This window comes from Caretta caretta, chromosome 28 (assembly GCF_965140235.1).
Source record: "Caretta caretta isolate rCarCar2 chromosome 28, rCarCar1.hap1, whole genome shotgun sequence".
Lineage (NCBI taxonomy): Eukaryota > Metazoa > Chordata > Testudines > Cheloniidae > Caretta > Caretta caretta.
The window spans coordinates 1,403,561-1,419,823 of record NC_134233.1 but is presented as its reverse complement, the minus strand read 5'-3'; the positions used below and the strand labels follow the sequence as shown (position 1 = coordinate 1,419,823).

The window sequence follows — 16,263 nt, the reverse complement described above, 5'->3', positions numbered from 1 at the left end:
CCCACAGCGCCCCCTAGTGCCGCCGTGGGGCCAGCCCCGCGTGCCGGGGGAGAGCGCCCCCCGCCCCGCCCCCTGCCGAGCCCCCCTCCCTGCCCCCCAGCGCCCCCTAGCGCCACACGGGGGCTTCAGGCCCGTCGGGATCCAGCCCCTGTTTGTTTTTCACAAGGCAGAGCCTTGATAAGACCCCAGACTTGGTGGCACCTGGGGGGGGTGGGGGGGGGGTCAGGGTCAGCCAGGAAACCCTCGCCCTGGTCTCAGGCCCCGCCCCTCTTAACCCTTTCCCGTCTGAGCAGTGACAATCGGAGAGGGCAAAGTACCAGTCCAAAAGGGGAGGGGTGTTTAAAACAAACTGCCCCCCCCACACACCCCAGAGGTGGCCGCATCTCAGCGCCGGGTGAGGAGTCCCCGGGTCACCGGCCGCCCCGCCCCAGAGGTGGCCGCATCTCAGCGCCGGGTGAGGGGTCCCCGGGTCACCGGCCGCCCCGCCCCAGAGGTGGCCGCGTCTCAGCGCCGGGTGAGGGGTCCCCGGGTCACCGGCCGCCCCGCCCCAGAGGTGTCCGCGTCTCAGTGCCGGGTGAGGGGTCCCCGGGTCACCGGCCGCCCCGCCCCAGAGGTGTCCGCGTCTCAGTGCCGGGTGAGGGGTCCCCGGGTCACCGGCCGCCCCGCCCCAGAGGTGTCCGCGTCTCAGTGCCGGGTGAGGGGTCCCCGGGTCACCGGCCGCCCCGCCCCAGAGGTGTCCGCGTCTCAGTGCCGGGTGAGGGGTCCCCGGGTCACCGGCCGCCCCGCCCCAGAGGTGGGCGCGTCTCAGTGCCGGGTGAGGGGTCCCCGGGTCACCGGCCGCCTCGCCCCAGAGGTGGGCGCATCTCTGCCGTTGGGGTAGCATGAGGCGACTTTATTCCATGCTCTGATGCACCCCACAGGCCATTGACACCCAGAAACAACCCATTCCCTGGCCCCCTGAGCCAGCCAGTCCCCGCCCTGGGGCCGGGTGGGACCCGGCGCCCCATTCCCTGCCCCCTTGAGCCAGCCTGCTGATGGGGTTACAGCAGCCCCTAGGCTCAGTCAGCAGTGGGGCTGTGAGGGGAAGGCCCCCCGCCCCGTTCCCTGCAGCACGGGGCCCCCTGGCACCGCCCTGGCCCAGGCAGGGCGGGGGGGGCTGCGAGTGGGTCCCGGCGGGGGAGGAGGGCTGGGTGTCACTGGCGGGTGGGTGGGAGCCCGGGTTTGTATCAGACACAAACAGCAGCTTGTCAGTTCCCAGCACCCGGCACCGGCTCCGTGAGTGTCCCTGGGGGGGGAAGGGAGACGGTGGGGGGGGTGTCCTGAGAGAACCCCATAAACCCCCCACAGCGGCCTGGCCGAGCCCAGCCAGGGGGGAAACCCCTTTTACAGGGAGTTCTGATTTTCAGGGGGCTGCGGGGCGGGAGTGGGGGGCACTGGCAGAGCTGGGGGGGCAGGGCTGGGCTGGCAGGGGGCTGTGGGTCGGGAGTGAGGGGCACTGGCAGGGCTGGGGGGGCAGGGCTGGGAAGGGCAGGGGCTGCGGGTCGGGAGTGAGGGGCGCCAGCAGGGCTGGGGGGGGCAGGGCTGGGCTAGCAGGGGGCTGTGGGTCGGGAGTGAGGGGCACTGGCAGGGCTGGGGGGGCAGGGCTGGGAAGGGCAGGGGCTGCGGGTCGGGAGTGAGGGGCGCTGGGGGGGCAGGGCTGGGAAGGGCAGGGGCTGCGGGTCGGGAGTGAGGGGCGCCGGCAGGGCTGGGGGGGGCAGGGCTGGGAAGGGCAGGGGCTGCGGGTCGGGAGTGAGGGGCGCCGGCAGGGCTGGGGGGGGCAGGGCTGGGAAGGGCAGGGGCTGCGGGTCGGGAGTGAGGGGCGCCGGCAGGGCTGGGGGGGGCAGGGCTGGGAAGGGCAGGGGCTGCGGGTTGGGAGTGAGGGGCGCCGGCAGGGCTGGGGGGGGCAGGGCTGGGAAGGGCAGGGGCTGCGGGTCGGGAGTGAGGGGCGCTGGCAGGGCTGGGGGGGGCAGGGCTGGGAAGGGCATGGGCTGCGGGTCGGGAGTGAGGGGCGCTGGGGGGGCAGAGCTGGGAAGGGCATGGGCTGCAGGTCGGGAGTGAGGGGCGCCGGCAGGGCTGGGGGGGGCAGGGCTGGGAAGGGCAGGGGCTGCGGGTCGGGAGTGAGGGGCACCGGCAGGGCTGGTGGGGGCAGGGCTGGGAAGGGCAGGGGCTGCGGGTCGGGAGTGAGGGGCGCCGGCAGGGCTGGGGGGGGCAGGGCTGGGAAGGGCAGGGGCTGCGGGTCGGGAGTGAGGGGCGCTGGCAGGGCTGGGGGGGGCAGGGCTGGGAAGGGCAGGGGCTGCAGGTTGGGAGTGAGGGGCGCCGGCAGGGCTGGGGGGGCAGGGCTGGGAAGGGCAGGGGCTGCGGGTCGGGAGTGAGGGGCGCCGGCAGGGCTGGGGGGGGCAGGGCTGGGAAGGGCAGGGGCTGCGGGTCGGGAGTGAGGGGCGCCGGCAGGGCTGGGGGGGCAGGGCTGGGAAGGGCAGGGGCTGCGGGTCGGGAGTGAGGGGCGCCGGCAGGGCTGGGGGGGCAGGGCTGGGAAGGGCAGGGGCTGCGGGTCGGGAGTGAGGGGCGCCGGCAGGGCTGGGGGGGGCAGGGCTGGGAAGGGCAGGGGCTGCGGGTTGGGAGTGAGGGGCGCCGGCAGGGCTGGGGGGGGCAGGGCTGGGAAGGGCAGGGGCTGCGGGTCGGGAGTGAGGGGCGCCGGCAGGGCTGGGGGGGGCAGGGCTGGGAAGGGCAGGGGCTGCGGGTCGGGAGTGAGGGGCGCTGGGAGGGCAGGGCTGGGAAGGGCAGGGGCTGCGGGTCGGGAGTGAGGGGCGCCGGCAGGGCTGGGGGGGGCAGGGCTGGGAAGGGCAGGGGCTGTGGGTCGGGAGTGAGGGGCGCCGGCGGGAATGGGGGGGGCTGGTGTGTACGTGACTCTGGGGGACGCGGTATCAGCTCCCAGCTGCGCCCCCCGCCCCCACCCCCGGCTCTTATCACCCCAGCCAGGCTCCGGCCCTTCCCAGCTCCGAGGGCCCTGAGCCGGCAGCCTCGGCCTGGGACCTCCTGCCCCAGCTTCCCCTCCCCTGGGGGGGGCAGAGATTGTCGAGTGCCCCCCACCAATCCCAGGTGCCCTCCCCCCCCATCGCCCCCCACTCCCATCAGCTCCTCCCCCAGCTCATGTGGTGGGGCGGGGGCTGGCCCCTGCTCTCCCCCATAGTGACCCCAGCAGGCTGGCGCCAGCCGGGCCAATCGATCGACCACATCAGCCTTTGAACCCGGGCTAACGGGAAAAACAAACCATCCTCCCGCCCCGCAGCCCGGCCCCCGCAGCCCCTACCAGCCCATTCCTGCCCCCCTCCAGCCCTGCCGGTGCCCCCCACTCCCAACCCGCAGCCCCTGCTAGCCCGGCCCTGCCCCCCAGCTCCGCCGGTGCCCCTCACCCCCGACCCGCAGCCCCCTGGCAGGCCAGCCCTGCCCGATGTGACGGAGCGGGACTGTTCTTAATGTTTCCTCTGAATAGTGTGGGGGTGCCTCAGTTTCCCCTGTGCAGCACGAAGCCAGGCAGGACTCTGGGGCAGTCTCCTCTCTGGGAAGGACACACAGCTCACCTGGCTTCCCCCTTCCTGGGTCTGACCCCGGAGCCTCCAGCCTCCTCTGCCCCTCCGTGCGCTTCCCCCAGCGAGTCCGTCCAGGCAGGGTCCTGGGGCGGCCAGAGGGTCCTGCCCCCCAACTCCGCAGTCAGACGGGACTCTCAGCCAGCCAGTAACACAGAAGGTTTATTAGACGACAGGGACATGGTCTAACACAGAGCTTGTAGGTGCAGAGAACAGGACCCCTCAGCCGGGTCCATTTTGGGGGCAGTGAGCCAGACAACCCCGTCTGCACTTCACTCCATGTCCCAGCCAGCCCCAAACTGAAAACCCCCTCCAGCCCCCCACCACGTATCCCACCCCCCAGATACTTAAGAACTGCCTAGGGGAAACTGAGGGACCCCCACACTATTCAGAGGAAACATTAAGAACAGTCCCGCTTCGTCACAGCCCCTCACTCCTGACCCACAGCCCCCTGCTGTTCTGTGGGGGGCAGGTAAAGGGGAACCCTCCTGGCTTCTCCCTGATCAGCCCCCGGGGCCTGTCTCTCTCCCCAGGACGCGAAAAGGCTGCAATGGAGACGCTGAGGTTCCTGCTCCGCCGTGCGGTAGGGCCTGGGTTCGAATCCTCTCCCCGCTCCCCAGGGTCTGGGAGAGACCCCTACGGTGCATGCCCCCTGGCGCCCCTCACTCCCGACCCGCAGCCCCCCCAGCCCCGCCGGTGCCCCTCACTCCTGACCCCAGCCCCGCCCACCCTGATGCCCGTCTCCCCCGCAGGGCGGCGAGCGGCCCGGCCGACGCTCCTACACCATTTACCGGAACATGGAGGGGCCGGGCGGGGAGGGGGCCGGGGGCCTGGAGCTGAAGGTGGCCGAGGGGGAGGAGCAGACGCTGGCCGGGGACATGGCCGCCCTGGTGACCCCCGGCCCGCGGGACCGGACCAAGGCCCTGACCTATCTGGTGCTCAGCGCCCTGCTCATCTTCACTGTGGGTAAGCCCCGCCCCCTGCCCGACAGCCCCGCCCCTGTCCCAAGAGCCCCGCCCCCTGGTCCAAAAGCCCCGCCCTCTGACCTGAGAGCTCTGTCTCCTGGCCCGACAGCCCCGCCCCCTGGCCTGAGAGCCCTGCCCCTGCTTGACTGTCCCGCCCCCTGGCCCGGAGCTCCGCCCTCTGGCCTGACAGCTCCGCCCCCTGAGCTCACAGCCCTACCCCCTGACCCCGTGCCCCGCCTCCCTGATGGACAGCCCCGCCCCTTCACAGATAGCCCCGCCTCCTGCCCGATAGCCCTGCCCCCCTCCCCTCCTCATGTCCGTGCCCCCCATGCCCACGCTCCGTCTCCCCCCCGTGCAGCCTTCCTGCTGGGCTACGTGGCCCTGCGGGGCAGCTGCCCGTCGTGCGCGGGGCTGCGGGGCGACCTGCTGGCCGTGGTGAGCGACGAGGGGGCGGCCGAGGAGTCGCCGGTCCCGGGGCCCCCCCTCTACTGGGCCGACCTGAAGGAAATGTTCCAGAAATACCTGCGGGAGGACAGCATCGAGAGCACCATCCGGTGAGCCCCCCCACATCCCCCCGCCCCCCCCCCAGAGAGCCCCCTCCCCACGGGGACCCCATGGTCCCGCAGATCCTCCCACCGGGCCCCCCTATTCCACAGAGACCCCTCCCATGCCACAGAGCCCCCCCACGGGGACACCCCCTGCCCCATCAAGAAGCCCGCCCCATGGATCCCCACCCCAACCCCTAGAGACACCCCTCACCCCTACCGAGCACAGGGTCCCCCCTTCTCTGAGCCCCCCCCCACAGAGACCCCAAATCCCCTACCCTGAAACTCAGCCCCCCCGCACCATCCCTCCTCAGAGACACCCCCCTCCGCCTTCAAAAACACCGGGGACCCCCTCCCCAATTCGCTAGAGGGGCGGAGGTTGGGGGGGGATTGCCTGTCCCCAGCTTCCCCCTGAGCCCTCCCCTCTTCTCTCCCCCCCCCGCAGGTGGGTGAGCGAGGGCCCCCACCCCCCGGGCTCGCCCCGCATGGACGCCCTGACCCACAAGGTGCTGGAGAGTTTCACCTCGTACGGGCTGGACCGAGCCTGGACCGACACCCACTACGTGGGCCTGCAGCGCCCGGACAGGTCTGACCGGGGCGGGGGCTGGGGGGCAACGGGGGGCAGAAGAGGGGACCCGTGGGGGAGGGGAGATGAGGCTCCCGGGGGAAAAGGGGGGGGCCAGGCTGGCTGGGCTCTGACCCCCCCCCCATTGTCCCCCCCCCAGGGTGAACCCCAACTTCCTGCACCAGCTGGACCCGCAGGGAAATGTCCTGGAGAAACTGCCTCTGGAGGACCCCGAGATTTACTGCCCCTACAGCGCCCCCGGCAACGCCACGGTAACGGCCCCCGGCAACGCCCCGCCTCCCCCGGGCACTGCCCCTACGGCGCCCCGGCAACGCCACCGTAATGGCCCCCGGCAACGCCCCGCCTCCCCCGGGCACTGCCCCTACGGCGCCCCTGGCAACGCCACGGTAACGGCCCCCGGCGACGCCCCGCCTCCCCCGGGCACTGCCCCTACGGCGCCCCGGCAACGCCACCGTAATGGCCCCCGGCAACGCCCCGCCTCCCCCGGGCACTGCCCCTACGGCGCCCCTGGCAATGCCACGGTAACGGCCCCCGGCGACGCCCCGCCTCCCCCGGGCACTGCCCCTACGGCTCCCACGGCAACGCCACGGTAACACCTCTGCTCCCCTCCTCCCATCCTGCCCCCCATCCCCACTCTGGAGCCTCCCCAGCCCTCTCTCTGCTCCTGGGGGTGCTGGTTTTGGGCGTGTCCCCCCTGCCACTCAACCCCATCTTTCTCCCCAGGGGGGGCTGGTCTACGCTAACTACGGGCGCCAGGAGGATTTCGATGTCCTGGGACAGCAGGGAGTGAACCCCCAGGGCCACCTGGTCATCGTCAGGGTGGGTCAGATCAGCTTCGCAGAGAAGGTGAGCCCGGACACCTGGGTTCCCTCCCCGGCTCTGGGAGGGGAGCGGGGGCTGGTGGGTTGGACACAGAGGGCAGGAGTTGGGAGCCAGGACTCCTGGGTTCTCTCCCCAGCTCTGGGAGGGGAGTGGGGGCTGGTGGGTTAGAGCAGTGGGGGCTGGGAGCCAGGACTCCTGGGTTCTCTCCCCAGCTCTGGGAGGGCAGTGGGGGCTGGTGGGTTAGAGACAGAGGGCGGGAGTTGGGAGCCAGGACTCCTGGGTTCTCTCCCCGGCTCTGGGAGGGGAGTGGGGGCTGGTGGGTTAGAGACAGAGGGCGGGAGTTGGGAGCCAGGACTCCTGGGTTCTCTCCCCAGCTCTGGGAGGGCAGTGGGGGCTGGTGGGTTAGAGACAGAGGGCGGGAGTTGGGAGCCAGGACTCCTGGGTTCTCTCCCCAGCTCTGGGAGGGCAGTGGGGGCTGGTGGGTTAGAGACAGAGGGCGGGAGTTGGGAGCCAGGACTCCTGGGTTCTCTCCCCAGCTCTGGGAGGGCAGTGGGGGCTGGTGGGTTAGAGACAGAGGGCGGGAGTTGGGAGCCAGGACTCCTGGGTTCTCTCCCCAGCTCTGGGAGGGGAGTGGGGGCTGGCGGGTTAGAGACAGAGGGCGGGAGTTGGGAGCCAGGACTCCTGGGTTCTCTCCCCGGCTCTGGGAGGGGAGTGGGGGCTGGCGGGTTAGAGACAGAGGGCGGGAGTTGGGAGCCCGGACTCCTGGGTTCTCTCCTCTCCTCCAGGTGGCGAATGCAGACGCTGCCCAGGCCCGGGGGGTGCTGATCTACCCTGACCCCTGGGACATCCCCCAGGATCTGCGCAAAGCGGGGCTGTCCCAGGACCGGGCGGTTTACGGACACGTGAGTGCCGGAGCAGAGGGAGGGGCTGAGTGGGGAGGGGTCTGCACGGGATGGAAGGGGAGCAGGGACCCAGGAGGGGGGACATCGATCCCCGGAGCGACTGAATCAGGCCCCGATGCATAACGAATTGCAGCAGTGTGACACATAATTAATGCCCGTCCAGGCATTTGCGCCACACGGATCCCGTCCCGCTAACGATCTCTCTCTCTCTCTCTAACGAGACGACCGGCCCCCGTCCAGCGTGCTCCCGCCCCGGCGCCGGGACCGCAGGGAGCTCGGACATGAGCCCGGGTTTCGATCGAACGAAAGCGCTTCAAAACTGGCTACCTGATAGATCTCCGGACGTACCTGGAGCCGGTCGCGCTCTGCGGCGGGTGGGGGGTCGGGTCCCGGGGGGGCGCTCTTTCCCCGTCTCTCGCCACGACCTGGAAGCAAACGGGTCGAGCTCAGTGGGGCAGGGAGCAGGTGGGGCGGGCGAAGCCTCCGTCCCTCACCCGCTGTCTCTGCCCCCCCCCCCCCCGGCAGGTTCACATGGGGACCGGCGACCCCTACACCCCCGGCTTCCCCTCCTTCAACCACACCCAGTTCCCCCCCATCCAGTCCTCGGGGCTGCCCCGCATCCCGGCCCACCCCATCAGCGCCAGCACGGCCGCCCGCCTCCTCAGGTAAGGGGGGGAGCCAGGACGCCTGGGTTCTCTCCCCGGCTCTGGGAGGGGAGCGGGGGCTGGGAGCCAGGACGCCTGGGTTCTCTCCTCGGCTCTGGGAGGGGAGTGGGAGCTGGGGGGTTAGAGCAGGGGGGGCTGGGAGCCAGGACTCCTGGGTTCTCTCCTTGGCTCTGGGAGGGTCTGACCCTCTCCTCCCCCGCCCCAGTAAGCTGACAGGGCTGGCTGCCCCACGGGACTGGAAGGGCCGCCTGGCCGAGATCCCGTATCGCCTTGGCCCCGGGGACCCAGGCTTCCGGTTGCACCTCCAGGTGAACAATGTCAAGACTTCGACCATGATCAGTAACGTCTTCGGCTCCTTCGAGGGGCGATTTGAACCGGGTGAGGCCGGGGAGGGGACGGGGCGCGGGGGGCTCTGTGGGGTCGGGGGGAGAACAGGGGGGAGAACTGAGGTGGGGGGGACAGGAAGTGGGCTGGGCTGGGGGGCCTGGGTGTGTGGGTTGTAGTGGGGCAGAGAGAGAGAGATGGGGGGCTGAGCCTGTGGGGGAGCTGTGTGGGGACGGGGGCTGGGCCTGGGGGGAGGCATGCGGGACGGGGGCGGCCGGGGCTGTCGAGGGCAGGGGGGCGTTCCTTTCCCCCTAACCTCGGCTCCCTCGCCCCACAGATCACTACGTGATCATCGGGGCCCAGCGGGACTCTCTGGGCCCAGGGGCGGCCGGGTCGGGCGTCGGCACGGCCCTGCTGCTGGAGTTAGCCCGGACCTTCTCCGCCATGGTGCACAACGGTAAGGGGGCAGGGGGCGGGGCTGTCACCAGGTGGGGCAGGGGGCGGAGCTAGCTGAGGGGGCGGGGCTGTCACCAGGTGGGGCAGAGGGCGGGGCCGGCCCCACACGGGAACACCCCTCCCCTGTCATACCCACCCGGGCCATCAGGTGGGGACCTCGCTCCCCCAAAGAGCAGAGAGGGGAATATTCATCTGCCTGTCTAAAAAGATGGCCGCCTTAAAGGAGTGCAATAAAAGTTCCCGGGGCCCTCAGGACTCCTGGGTTCTCAGGGTGCGGGGGAGGGGGCCAGCTCCTGCCCCCCACCCCCACCCACTTCAGTCGATTTCCCTTCCCAGGCTTCCAGCTCCGACGCACTTTGCTCTTCGCCAGCTGGGACGCAGAGGACTTCGGGCAGGTCGGCTCCACCGAATGGCTAGAGGTAACCCGGACACCTGGGTCCCTGCTGGGGGGCTGGGGGAGGGGCTTCTACCTACAGGGGCTTACCAGTCCCGTCCCCTCCCCCCCAGCCAAAATACAGCTCTGGGAGGGGAGTGGGGGCCAGTGGGTTGGAGCAGGGGGGGCTGGGAGCCAGGACTCCTGGGTTCTCTCCCCAGCTCTGGGAGAGGAGGGGGGGCTGGTGGGATGGGGCGGGGCTGGGAGCCAGGACTCCTGGGTTCCTTCCCCGGCTGTCAGGAGTCAGAAGGCTCTGGGCTCCCCCTGGTGGTTCGATGCAGGAATAGCAGCTACCATGACTGATGAGATCGGGGGGGGGGGTGGGCTGCTGACTTGGGACCCCCCCCACAACTTACCCCCCCCAAACCTCCCATCCTGACCAGGGGTATCTCAGCATGCTGCACCTCAAAGCCGTGGCCTACATCAGCCTGGACAACGCTGTGCTAGGTACGTGACTGGGGGCCCGGACTCCTGGGTTCTCTGCCGCGCTCTGGGAGGGGAGTGGGGGCTGGTGGGTTAAGTTGTCCCGGGGTCCCCGGGCGATGCTCTGGGACTGCTCCCCGCGAAGCCAGGCAGGACTCTGGGGGAGTCTCCTCTCGGGGAGCAGCCTGTCTGCAGGACACACAGCTCCCCCGGCTCCACCTTCCTGGGTCTGACCCCAGAGCCTCCAGCCCCCCTGCCCCTCCGTGCGCTTCCCCCAGCGAGTCCACCCAGGCGGGGTCCTGGGGAAGCCAGAGGGTCCTGCACCCCAACTCCGCAGTCAGACGGGACTCTCAGCCAGCCAGTAACACAGAAGGTTTATTAGACGACAGGAACATGGTCTAACACAGAGCTTGTAGGTGCAGAGACCGGGACCCCTCAGCCGGGTCCATTTTGGGGGCAGTGAGCCAGACAACCCCGTCTGCACTTCACTCCATGTCCCAGCCAGCCCCCAACTGAAACTCCCTCCAGCCCCCCCTCCTCTGGGCTTTGTCCCTTTCCGGGCCAGGAGGTCACCGGATTCCTTTGTTCTCCAACCCTTCAGCTCTCACCTTGCAGGGGGGGAAGGGCCCAGGCCATCCGTGGCCAGGAAACAGGGTGTCGGCCATTCTCTGTGTCCAGACCCCTGCACACACCTGCCCTCTAGGGCTCTGCAATGATCATACACCCTTACTCCACCCCCTAGATACTTAAGAACTGCCTAGGGGAAACTGAGGCACCCCCACACTATTCAGAGGAAACATTAAGAACAGTCCCACTTCGTCACAGGGCTCGTGGGTTAGAGCAGCGGGGCTGGGAGCCAGGACTCCTGGGTTCTCTCCCCGGCCCTGGGAGAGGAGTGGAGGCTAGTGAGTTAGAGGAGGCACTGTCTGCCTCAGTTTCCCCCTCTCTATTATAGACCTAACTCTATGAAGGTCCATGGGAGGCAGTGACTCCAAGGTTGGGGCTCATCCCTCAGGGGATGGGGAGAGGGGCATGTCACCCCCCCAAAGTGGGGTGGAAATCGAGGTTCCACCACTGGACCCCCTGCCCCCCACCTTGACCGGTTTCTCTCCCCTCTGCTGACCGTCAGGAGATGACAAATTCCACGCCAAGACCAGCCCCTTGCTGACGAGCCTGATCGAGAACATCCTCAAACAGGTGAGGGGCACCCCTGGATGCCTGGGTTCTCTCCCTGGCTCGGGGAGGGGAGTGGGGGCTGGTGGTTAGAGCAGGGGGGCTGGGAGTCAGAGGTGAGAGCTCAGGGAAGGATCATTTAGGGTTAGAGGTGAAGGGTTAAAGGTCAGGGGTCTAGGAATGGTGGGGTCTGCAGGGTCACAGGCCATATTGGCCTCTCTGAGGGTGGAAGGTCGGGGGTTAGAGTTCAAAGGTCACCTGTGACTCCTCCCTCCGCCAGGTCGACAGCCCGAACCGCAGCGGCCAGAGTCTCTACGAGCAGGTGACGTTCCCGGATCGGCGCTGGGCCAGCGAGGTGTAAGTGGGGCGCGACCCCCAGGGCAATGGTGACCCTTCACCTCTGACCTGTCACCTCTGCCCCTGCCCTTACCCAGCGGTGACCCTTCACCTCTGACCCTTCACCTCCAACCCCTGTCCTTCCGTGCACTGACATTGCCCAGCAGTGACCCTTCACCTCTGACCTTTCACCTCTGCCCCTGCCCTTAGCCAGCGGTGACCCTTCACCTCTGACCTGTCACCTCTGCCCCTGCCCTTACCCAGCGGTGACCCTTCACCTCTGACCAGTTGTCACGGAGTCCCTGGGCGATGCTCTGGAACTGCTCCCCATGAAGCCAGGCAGGACTCTGGGGCAGTCGCCTTTCTGTGAGCAGCCTGTCTTCAGGACACACAGCTCACACAGCTTCCACCTTCCTGGGTCTGACCTCGGAGCCTTCAGCCTCCTCTGCCCCTCCGTGCGCTTCCCACAGCGAGTCCGCCCAGGCGGGGTCCTGGGGAAGCCAGAGGGTCCTGCACCCCAACTTCGCAGTCAGACGTGACTCTCAGCCAGCCAGTAAAACAGAAGGTTTATTAGACGACAGGAACATGGTCTAACACAGAGCTTGTAGGTGCAGAGAACAGGACCCCTCAGCTGGGTCCATTTTGGGGGGCAGTGAGCCAGACAACCCCGTCTGCCCTTCACTCCATGTCCCAGCCAGCCCCCAACTGAGACCCCCTCCAGCCCCTCCTCCTCTGGGCTTTGTTCCTTTCCGGGCCAGGAGGTCACCTGATTCCTTTGTTCTCCAACCCTTCAGCTCTCACCTTGCAGGGGGGAAGGGCCAGGCCATCCGTGGCCAGGAAACAGGGTGTCGGCCCTTCTCTGTGTCCAGACCCCTGCACACACCTGCCCTCTAGGGCTCTGCAATGATCATACACCCTTATCCCACCCCCTAGATACTTAAGAACTGCCTGGGGGAAACTGAGGCACCCCCACACTATTCAGAGGAAACATTAAGAACAGTCCCACTTCGTCACACCTGTCACCTCTGCCCCTGCCCTTACCCAGCGGTGACCCTTCACCTCTGACCTGTCACCTCTGCCCCTGCCCTTACCCAGCGGTGACCCTTCACCTCTGACCTGTCACCTCTGCCCCTGCCCTTACCCAGCGGTGACCCTTCACCTCTGACCTGTCACCTCTGTCCCTGCCCTTACCCAGCGGTGACCCTTCACCTCTGACCTGTCACCTCTGTCCCTGCCCTTACCCAGCGGTGACCCTTCACCTCTGACCCGTCACCTCCAACCCCTGTCCTTCCGTCCACTGACATTGCCCAGCAGTGACCCTTCACCTCTGACCTGTCACCTCTGACCCTGCCCTTACCCAGCGGTGACCCTTCACCTCTGACCTGTCACCTCTGTCCCTGCCCTTACCCAGCGGTGACCCTTCACCTCTGACCCGTCACCTCCAACCCCTGTCCTTCCGTCCACTGACATTGCCCAGCAGTGACCCTTCACCTCTGACCTGTCACCTCTGACCCTGCCCTTACCCAGCGGTGACCCTTCACCTGTGACTCTTCACCTCTCACCCCTGTCCTTCCATGCACTGACCTTACCCAATGGTGACCCTTCACCTCTGACCTTAAATACTCTCTACCTTTGCTGACCCTTCCCCTTTGACTCTGGCCCCGCCCCCTTTTCACGCTGACCCCGCCCCGTAGCCTCTGACCCCCGTCACGGTGCAGGTCTCACCCCGCTGGCGCCTCCTGCTGGTCGCTCCGGGGATTGGCCCGGCCCGTCATCTGCCCCTCTCCACGGCTTCGGCCCCACGTCACTGCCCCCTTCGGGACGCTGCCCCCCGGCTGTGCCCCCCACTTCCCTCTTACCCCCCTTCCGGGGGTCCCGGGCCGTGCCGGAGGGTCCAGCCACAGCCCAAAGTCTGGCTCCTCCCTGGCCGTGCCGGGGGGCAGGGCCCCCCGCTACTCCGGGTCCCCTGAGCCCACCCAGCACGGCTCTGGCCCCGGCGCGACCCCTGGGAGCTGGCCCACCCTCGGCTGGGCTGCCCCCAGCAGCTGCCTCCCGCCTGGCTCCTAACGAGCCTGGCCCTAATTAGCTGCAGGTTTCCCCAGCTGCTTCTGCCCCACCCCCGGCTGGCGTGGACCACCTGCCCCACTGCACCCCCACATCTCAGCTTAGCCCTGGCCACGCGTGCCCCTTAACCTCTGACCCCCCCAATCTGGCCAGGACTACCTCGCCCCTGCTGACCCCTAATCCCCCCAGCCCCTGACCCGCTCTGATCCCCTCCCACCCCGTGCTCCAGCCAGCCCCATACACTGGGTGGGGGGGAATCTCTTGCCTGCCCCAGATCTTGCTGCCGCCCCCCGAAATCCTGAGCTGTTTGGGACTGGGAGTCCCTGATGTCAGAGCCCCCTGGGGAAGGTTTGTGAGGGGGGGCAGCCCTGGGTGGGACAATGGGGGAACCCCCAGCGCCCCCCCCTTCTCCCGGACTCTGAACCTGCCTCTTGCCCCCCCAGGATCCAGCCCCTCGCCATGGAGAGCAGCGCCTACCCCTTCACCGCCTTCGCGGGGGTCCCGGCCGTGGAGTTCTCCTTCGTCGAGGTGAGAGACCCCCACGCCCCTCGCTCCCGACCCCCAGCCCCCCGCTGGTGCCCCCCACTCCTGACCCCCAGCCCCCCCGGTCTTACCCTCTGCCCCGCAGGACGCCCGCCCCTACCCGTTCCTGCACACCCAGGACGACACCTACGAGAACCTGAACGGGATGCTCTTCGGGCGGCTGCCGGCCGTGGCCAAGTCGGTGGCCGAGGTGGTGGGGCAGCTGCTGATCCGCCTGACCCACGACCACCTGCTGCCCCTGGACTTCGGCGCCTACGGGGACGTCCTGCTGCAGCACATCGCGGAGCTCAACCCCTACAGCAGCGAGCTCAAGGTACGGCCTCGGGGGGGGGGGGGGTCCAGCCCCCCAGGGGGATCCGGGCCTGCCCACCGATCGCCCCGGCTCTGGGAGGGGAGGGGGTCTGGCGGGATAGAGCAGGGGGGATGGGGAGCCAGGACTCCTGGGTTCTCTCCCTGGCTCTGGGAGGGGAGTGGGGGCTGGGAGCCAGGACTCCTGGGTTCTCACCCTGGCTCTGGGAGGGGAGTGGGGGCTGGGAGCCAGGACTCCTGGGTTCTCTCCCTGGCTTTGGGAGGGGAGCGGGGGCTGGGGGGTTAGAGCAGAGGGGGCTGGGAGCCAGGACTCCTGGGTTCTCTCCCTGGCTCAGGGTGGGGAGTGGGGGCTGGTGGGTTAGATCGGGGGGCTGGGAGCCCGGACTCCTGGGTTCTCTCCCCGGCTCTGGGAGGGGAGTGGGGGCTGGGGGGTTAAAGCAGGGGGGGCTGGGAGCCAGGACTCCTGGGTTCTCTGCCCGGCTCTGGGAGGGGAGTGGGGGCTGGGGGGTTAAAGCAGGGGGGGCTGGGAGCCCGGACTCCTGGGTTCTCTCCCCGGCTCTGGGCGGGGCGTGGGGGCACACGTCCGGGAGCGCAGGACGCGGGGCTGGGGGGGTCGGAAGGCCGCCGGGAGGGCTGCAGGCTGGGTTGCCTCTCTCCCCGCCCCCACTGAGCCCCCCGCCCCGGCCCCCCAGAGCCGCGGCCTGACCCTGCAGTGGATGTACTCGGCCCGGGGCGACTACACGCGGGCGGCCGAGAAGCTGCGACGGGACATCTACAGCTCGGAGGAGCGGGACGAGCGACTCAACCGGCTGCACAACGTCCGCATCATGCGGGTGAGCCGCGGGGGCCCTGCATCGTCCCCCCCCCACCCCCCCCGGTGCATGCGCCCTTCTGCTGCGCGGACGCCTGCGATTACCCCTCGCCTGCCCCCCTGCAGCACCCCTGCTGCACGGGGGGGGGTCCAGACTCTGCTAACGGCCCCCCCTTCCTCTCGCCCCCCCCCCCAGGTGGAGTTCTACTTCCTGTCCCCCTACGTGGCGGCCACGGAGACCCCCTTCCGGCACGTGCTGCACGGGCGGGGGCCCCACACGCTGCGGGCGCTGCTGGACCACCTGCGGCTGCTGCGGGCGGCCCCCGGGCGCTTCGACGAGGGGCATTTCCGGCGCCAGCTGGCCCTGGCCACCTGGACCCTGCAGGGGGCGGCCAACGCCCTGAGCGGGGAGGTCTGGGACGTGGACATCAACTTCTGAGCCCCCCCCCCCCCCACCGGGTCCTCACCCCACCTTTGCACCTAGCCCCCCACCCCCAGAGGGGCCCGGCCTTTCGCCTCCCCGCCCCAGAGCCGCACCCAAGGGTCACCCCTTTCTCTGAGCCCCCCAACCCTGCTGCCCCCCCGTTAATTTATCAGTGGCAGGGCCCACTATAAATGGTTTCGTTTATTGCTACGCGATAGATTTAACCCTTTGTTGGAAGCACCAGCTTCTATACCCCCCCCCCCCCCCGTTACCCATGGACATTCAGCATCCCCAGGAACCAATCACGGGCCGGCTCCCCACCGCAGTCCCCGTCCCCCCCCAGCACCCCCCAAAAAATCCATCCCCAGAGTGACGGGGCTGCAGCCTCTGGCGTCAGGACTCCTGGGTTCTCTCCCCGGCTCTGGGAGGGGAGTGGGGGCTGGGGGGTTAGAGCAGGGGGGGGCTGGGAGCCAGGACTCCTGGGTTCGCTCCTGACCTCTCTGCCTAGCCTATCTATGTGTCTGATTTCCCCCGCCCTAATGTGTGGGGGGGTCCCCCTCAGACCAGTCCAGCTGGGCAGGTGTCGCCCCTCCCACCCCTGGAGCCGGAAAGCTGAATAAAAATGGATGCTACAGCTCCCTGTGTCTATTTCCAGGGGACCCTGAACCCCCCCTCCAGATTTCTCTTGCACAGGGGGGGCGGGGAATGGGGCACGGCCCCTGGCCCCACGGGTACCAGCCCCCCCGTGCAGAGCCCCCCCCCCCATCCCCCACAGTTCAGGGCCAGTTCGGGCTTTTTAAAAAATTGTATTTTTGCAACAAGAACAAAAAAATTCTCCAGGCAAAAATTTCAAGTATCT

General features: G+C 68.9%; 1 protein-coding gene across 4 annotated transcripts; it reads left to right on the top strand.

Moving 5' to 3' along the window:
* The first annotated feature begins 1,019 nt into the window (after positions 1 to 1,019).
* On the top strand, positions 1,020 to 16,038 carry TFR2 (transferrin receptor 2). Of its 4 annotated transcripts, XM_048833605.2 has the most exons (19): positions 1,020 to 1,275; positions 4,157 to 4,206; positions 4,376 to 4,589; positions 4,947 to 5,142; positions 5,579 to 5,719; positions 5,859 to 5,970; positions 6,443 to 6,565; positions 7,327 to 7,443; positions 7,969 to 8,108; positions 8,314 to 8,486; positions 8,770 to 8,889; positions 9,225 to 9,307; positions 9,705 to 9,768; positions 10,874 to 10,941; positions 11,198 to 11,274; positions 13,761 to 13,845; positions 13,946 to 14,173; positions 14,862 to 15,002; positions 15,177 to 16,038. In XM_048833605.2, exons 1-19 carry the CDS (start codon positions 1,035 to 1,037, stop codon positions 15,417 to 15,419), a joined length of 2,616 nt encoding a protein of 871 aa, XP_048689562.1. In that variant the 5' UTR covers positions 1,020 to 1,034; the 3' UTR covers positions 15,420 to 16,038. The 4 variants fall into 4 exon arrangements, with proteins under 4 accessions (XP_048689562.1, XP_048689563.1, XP_048689564.1 ...); XM_048833606.2 differs by lacking the exon at positions 14,862 to 15,002; XM_048833607.2 differs by lacking the exon at positions 4,157 to 4,206 and having other exon boundaries at positions 1,213 to 1,275.
* The last annotated feature ends 225 nt before the right edge of the window (positions 16,039 to 16,263 follow it).

Bases quoted from the DNA above. Each gene is read 5' to 3' on its own strand.
- TFR2 (XM_048833605.2), top strand. From the start codon at position 1,035: ATGGGGTTACAGCAGCCCCTAGGCTCAGTCAGCAGTGGGGCTGTGAGG. The intron at 6,566-7,326 runs GTGAGCCCGGAC...CCTCTCCTCCAG, and splicing joins AGATCAGCTTCGCAGAGAAG to GTGGCGAATGCAGACGCTGC. The intron at 13,846-13,945 runs GTGAGAGACCCC...TCTGCCCCGCAG, and splicing joins TGGAGTTCTCCTTCGTCGAG to GACGCCCGCCCCTACCCGTT.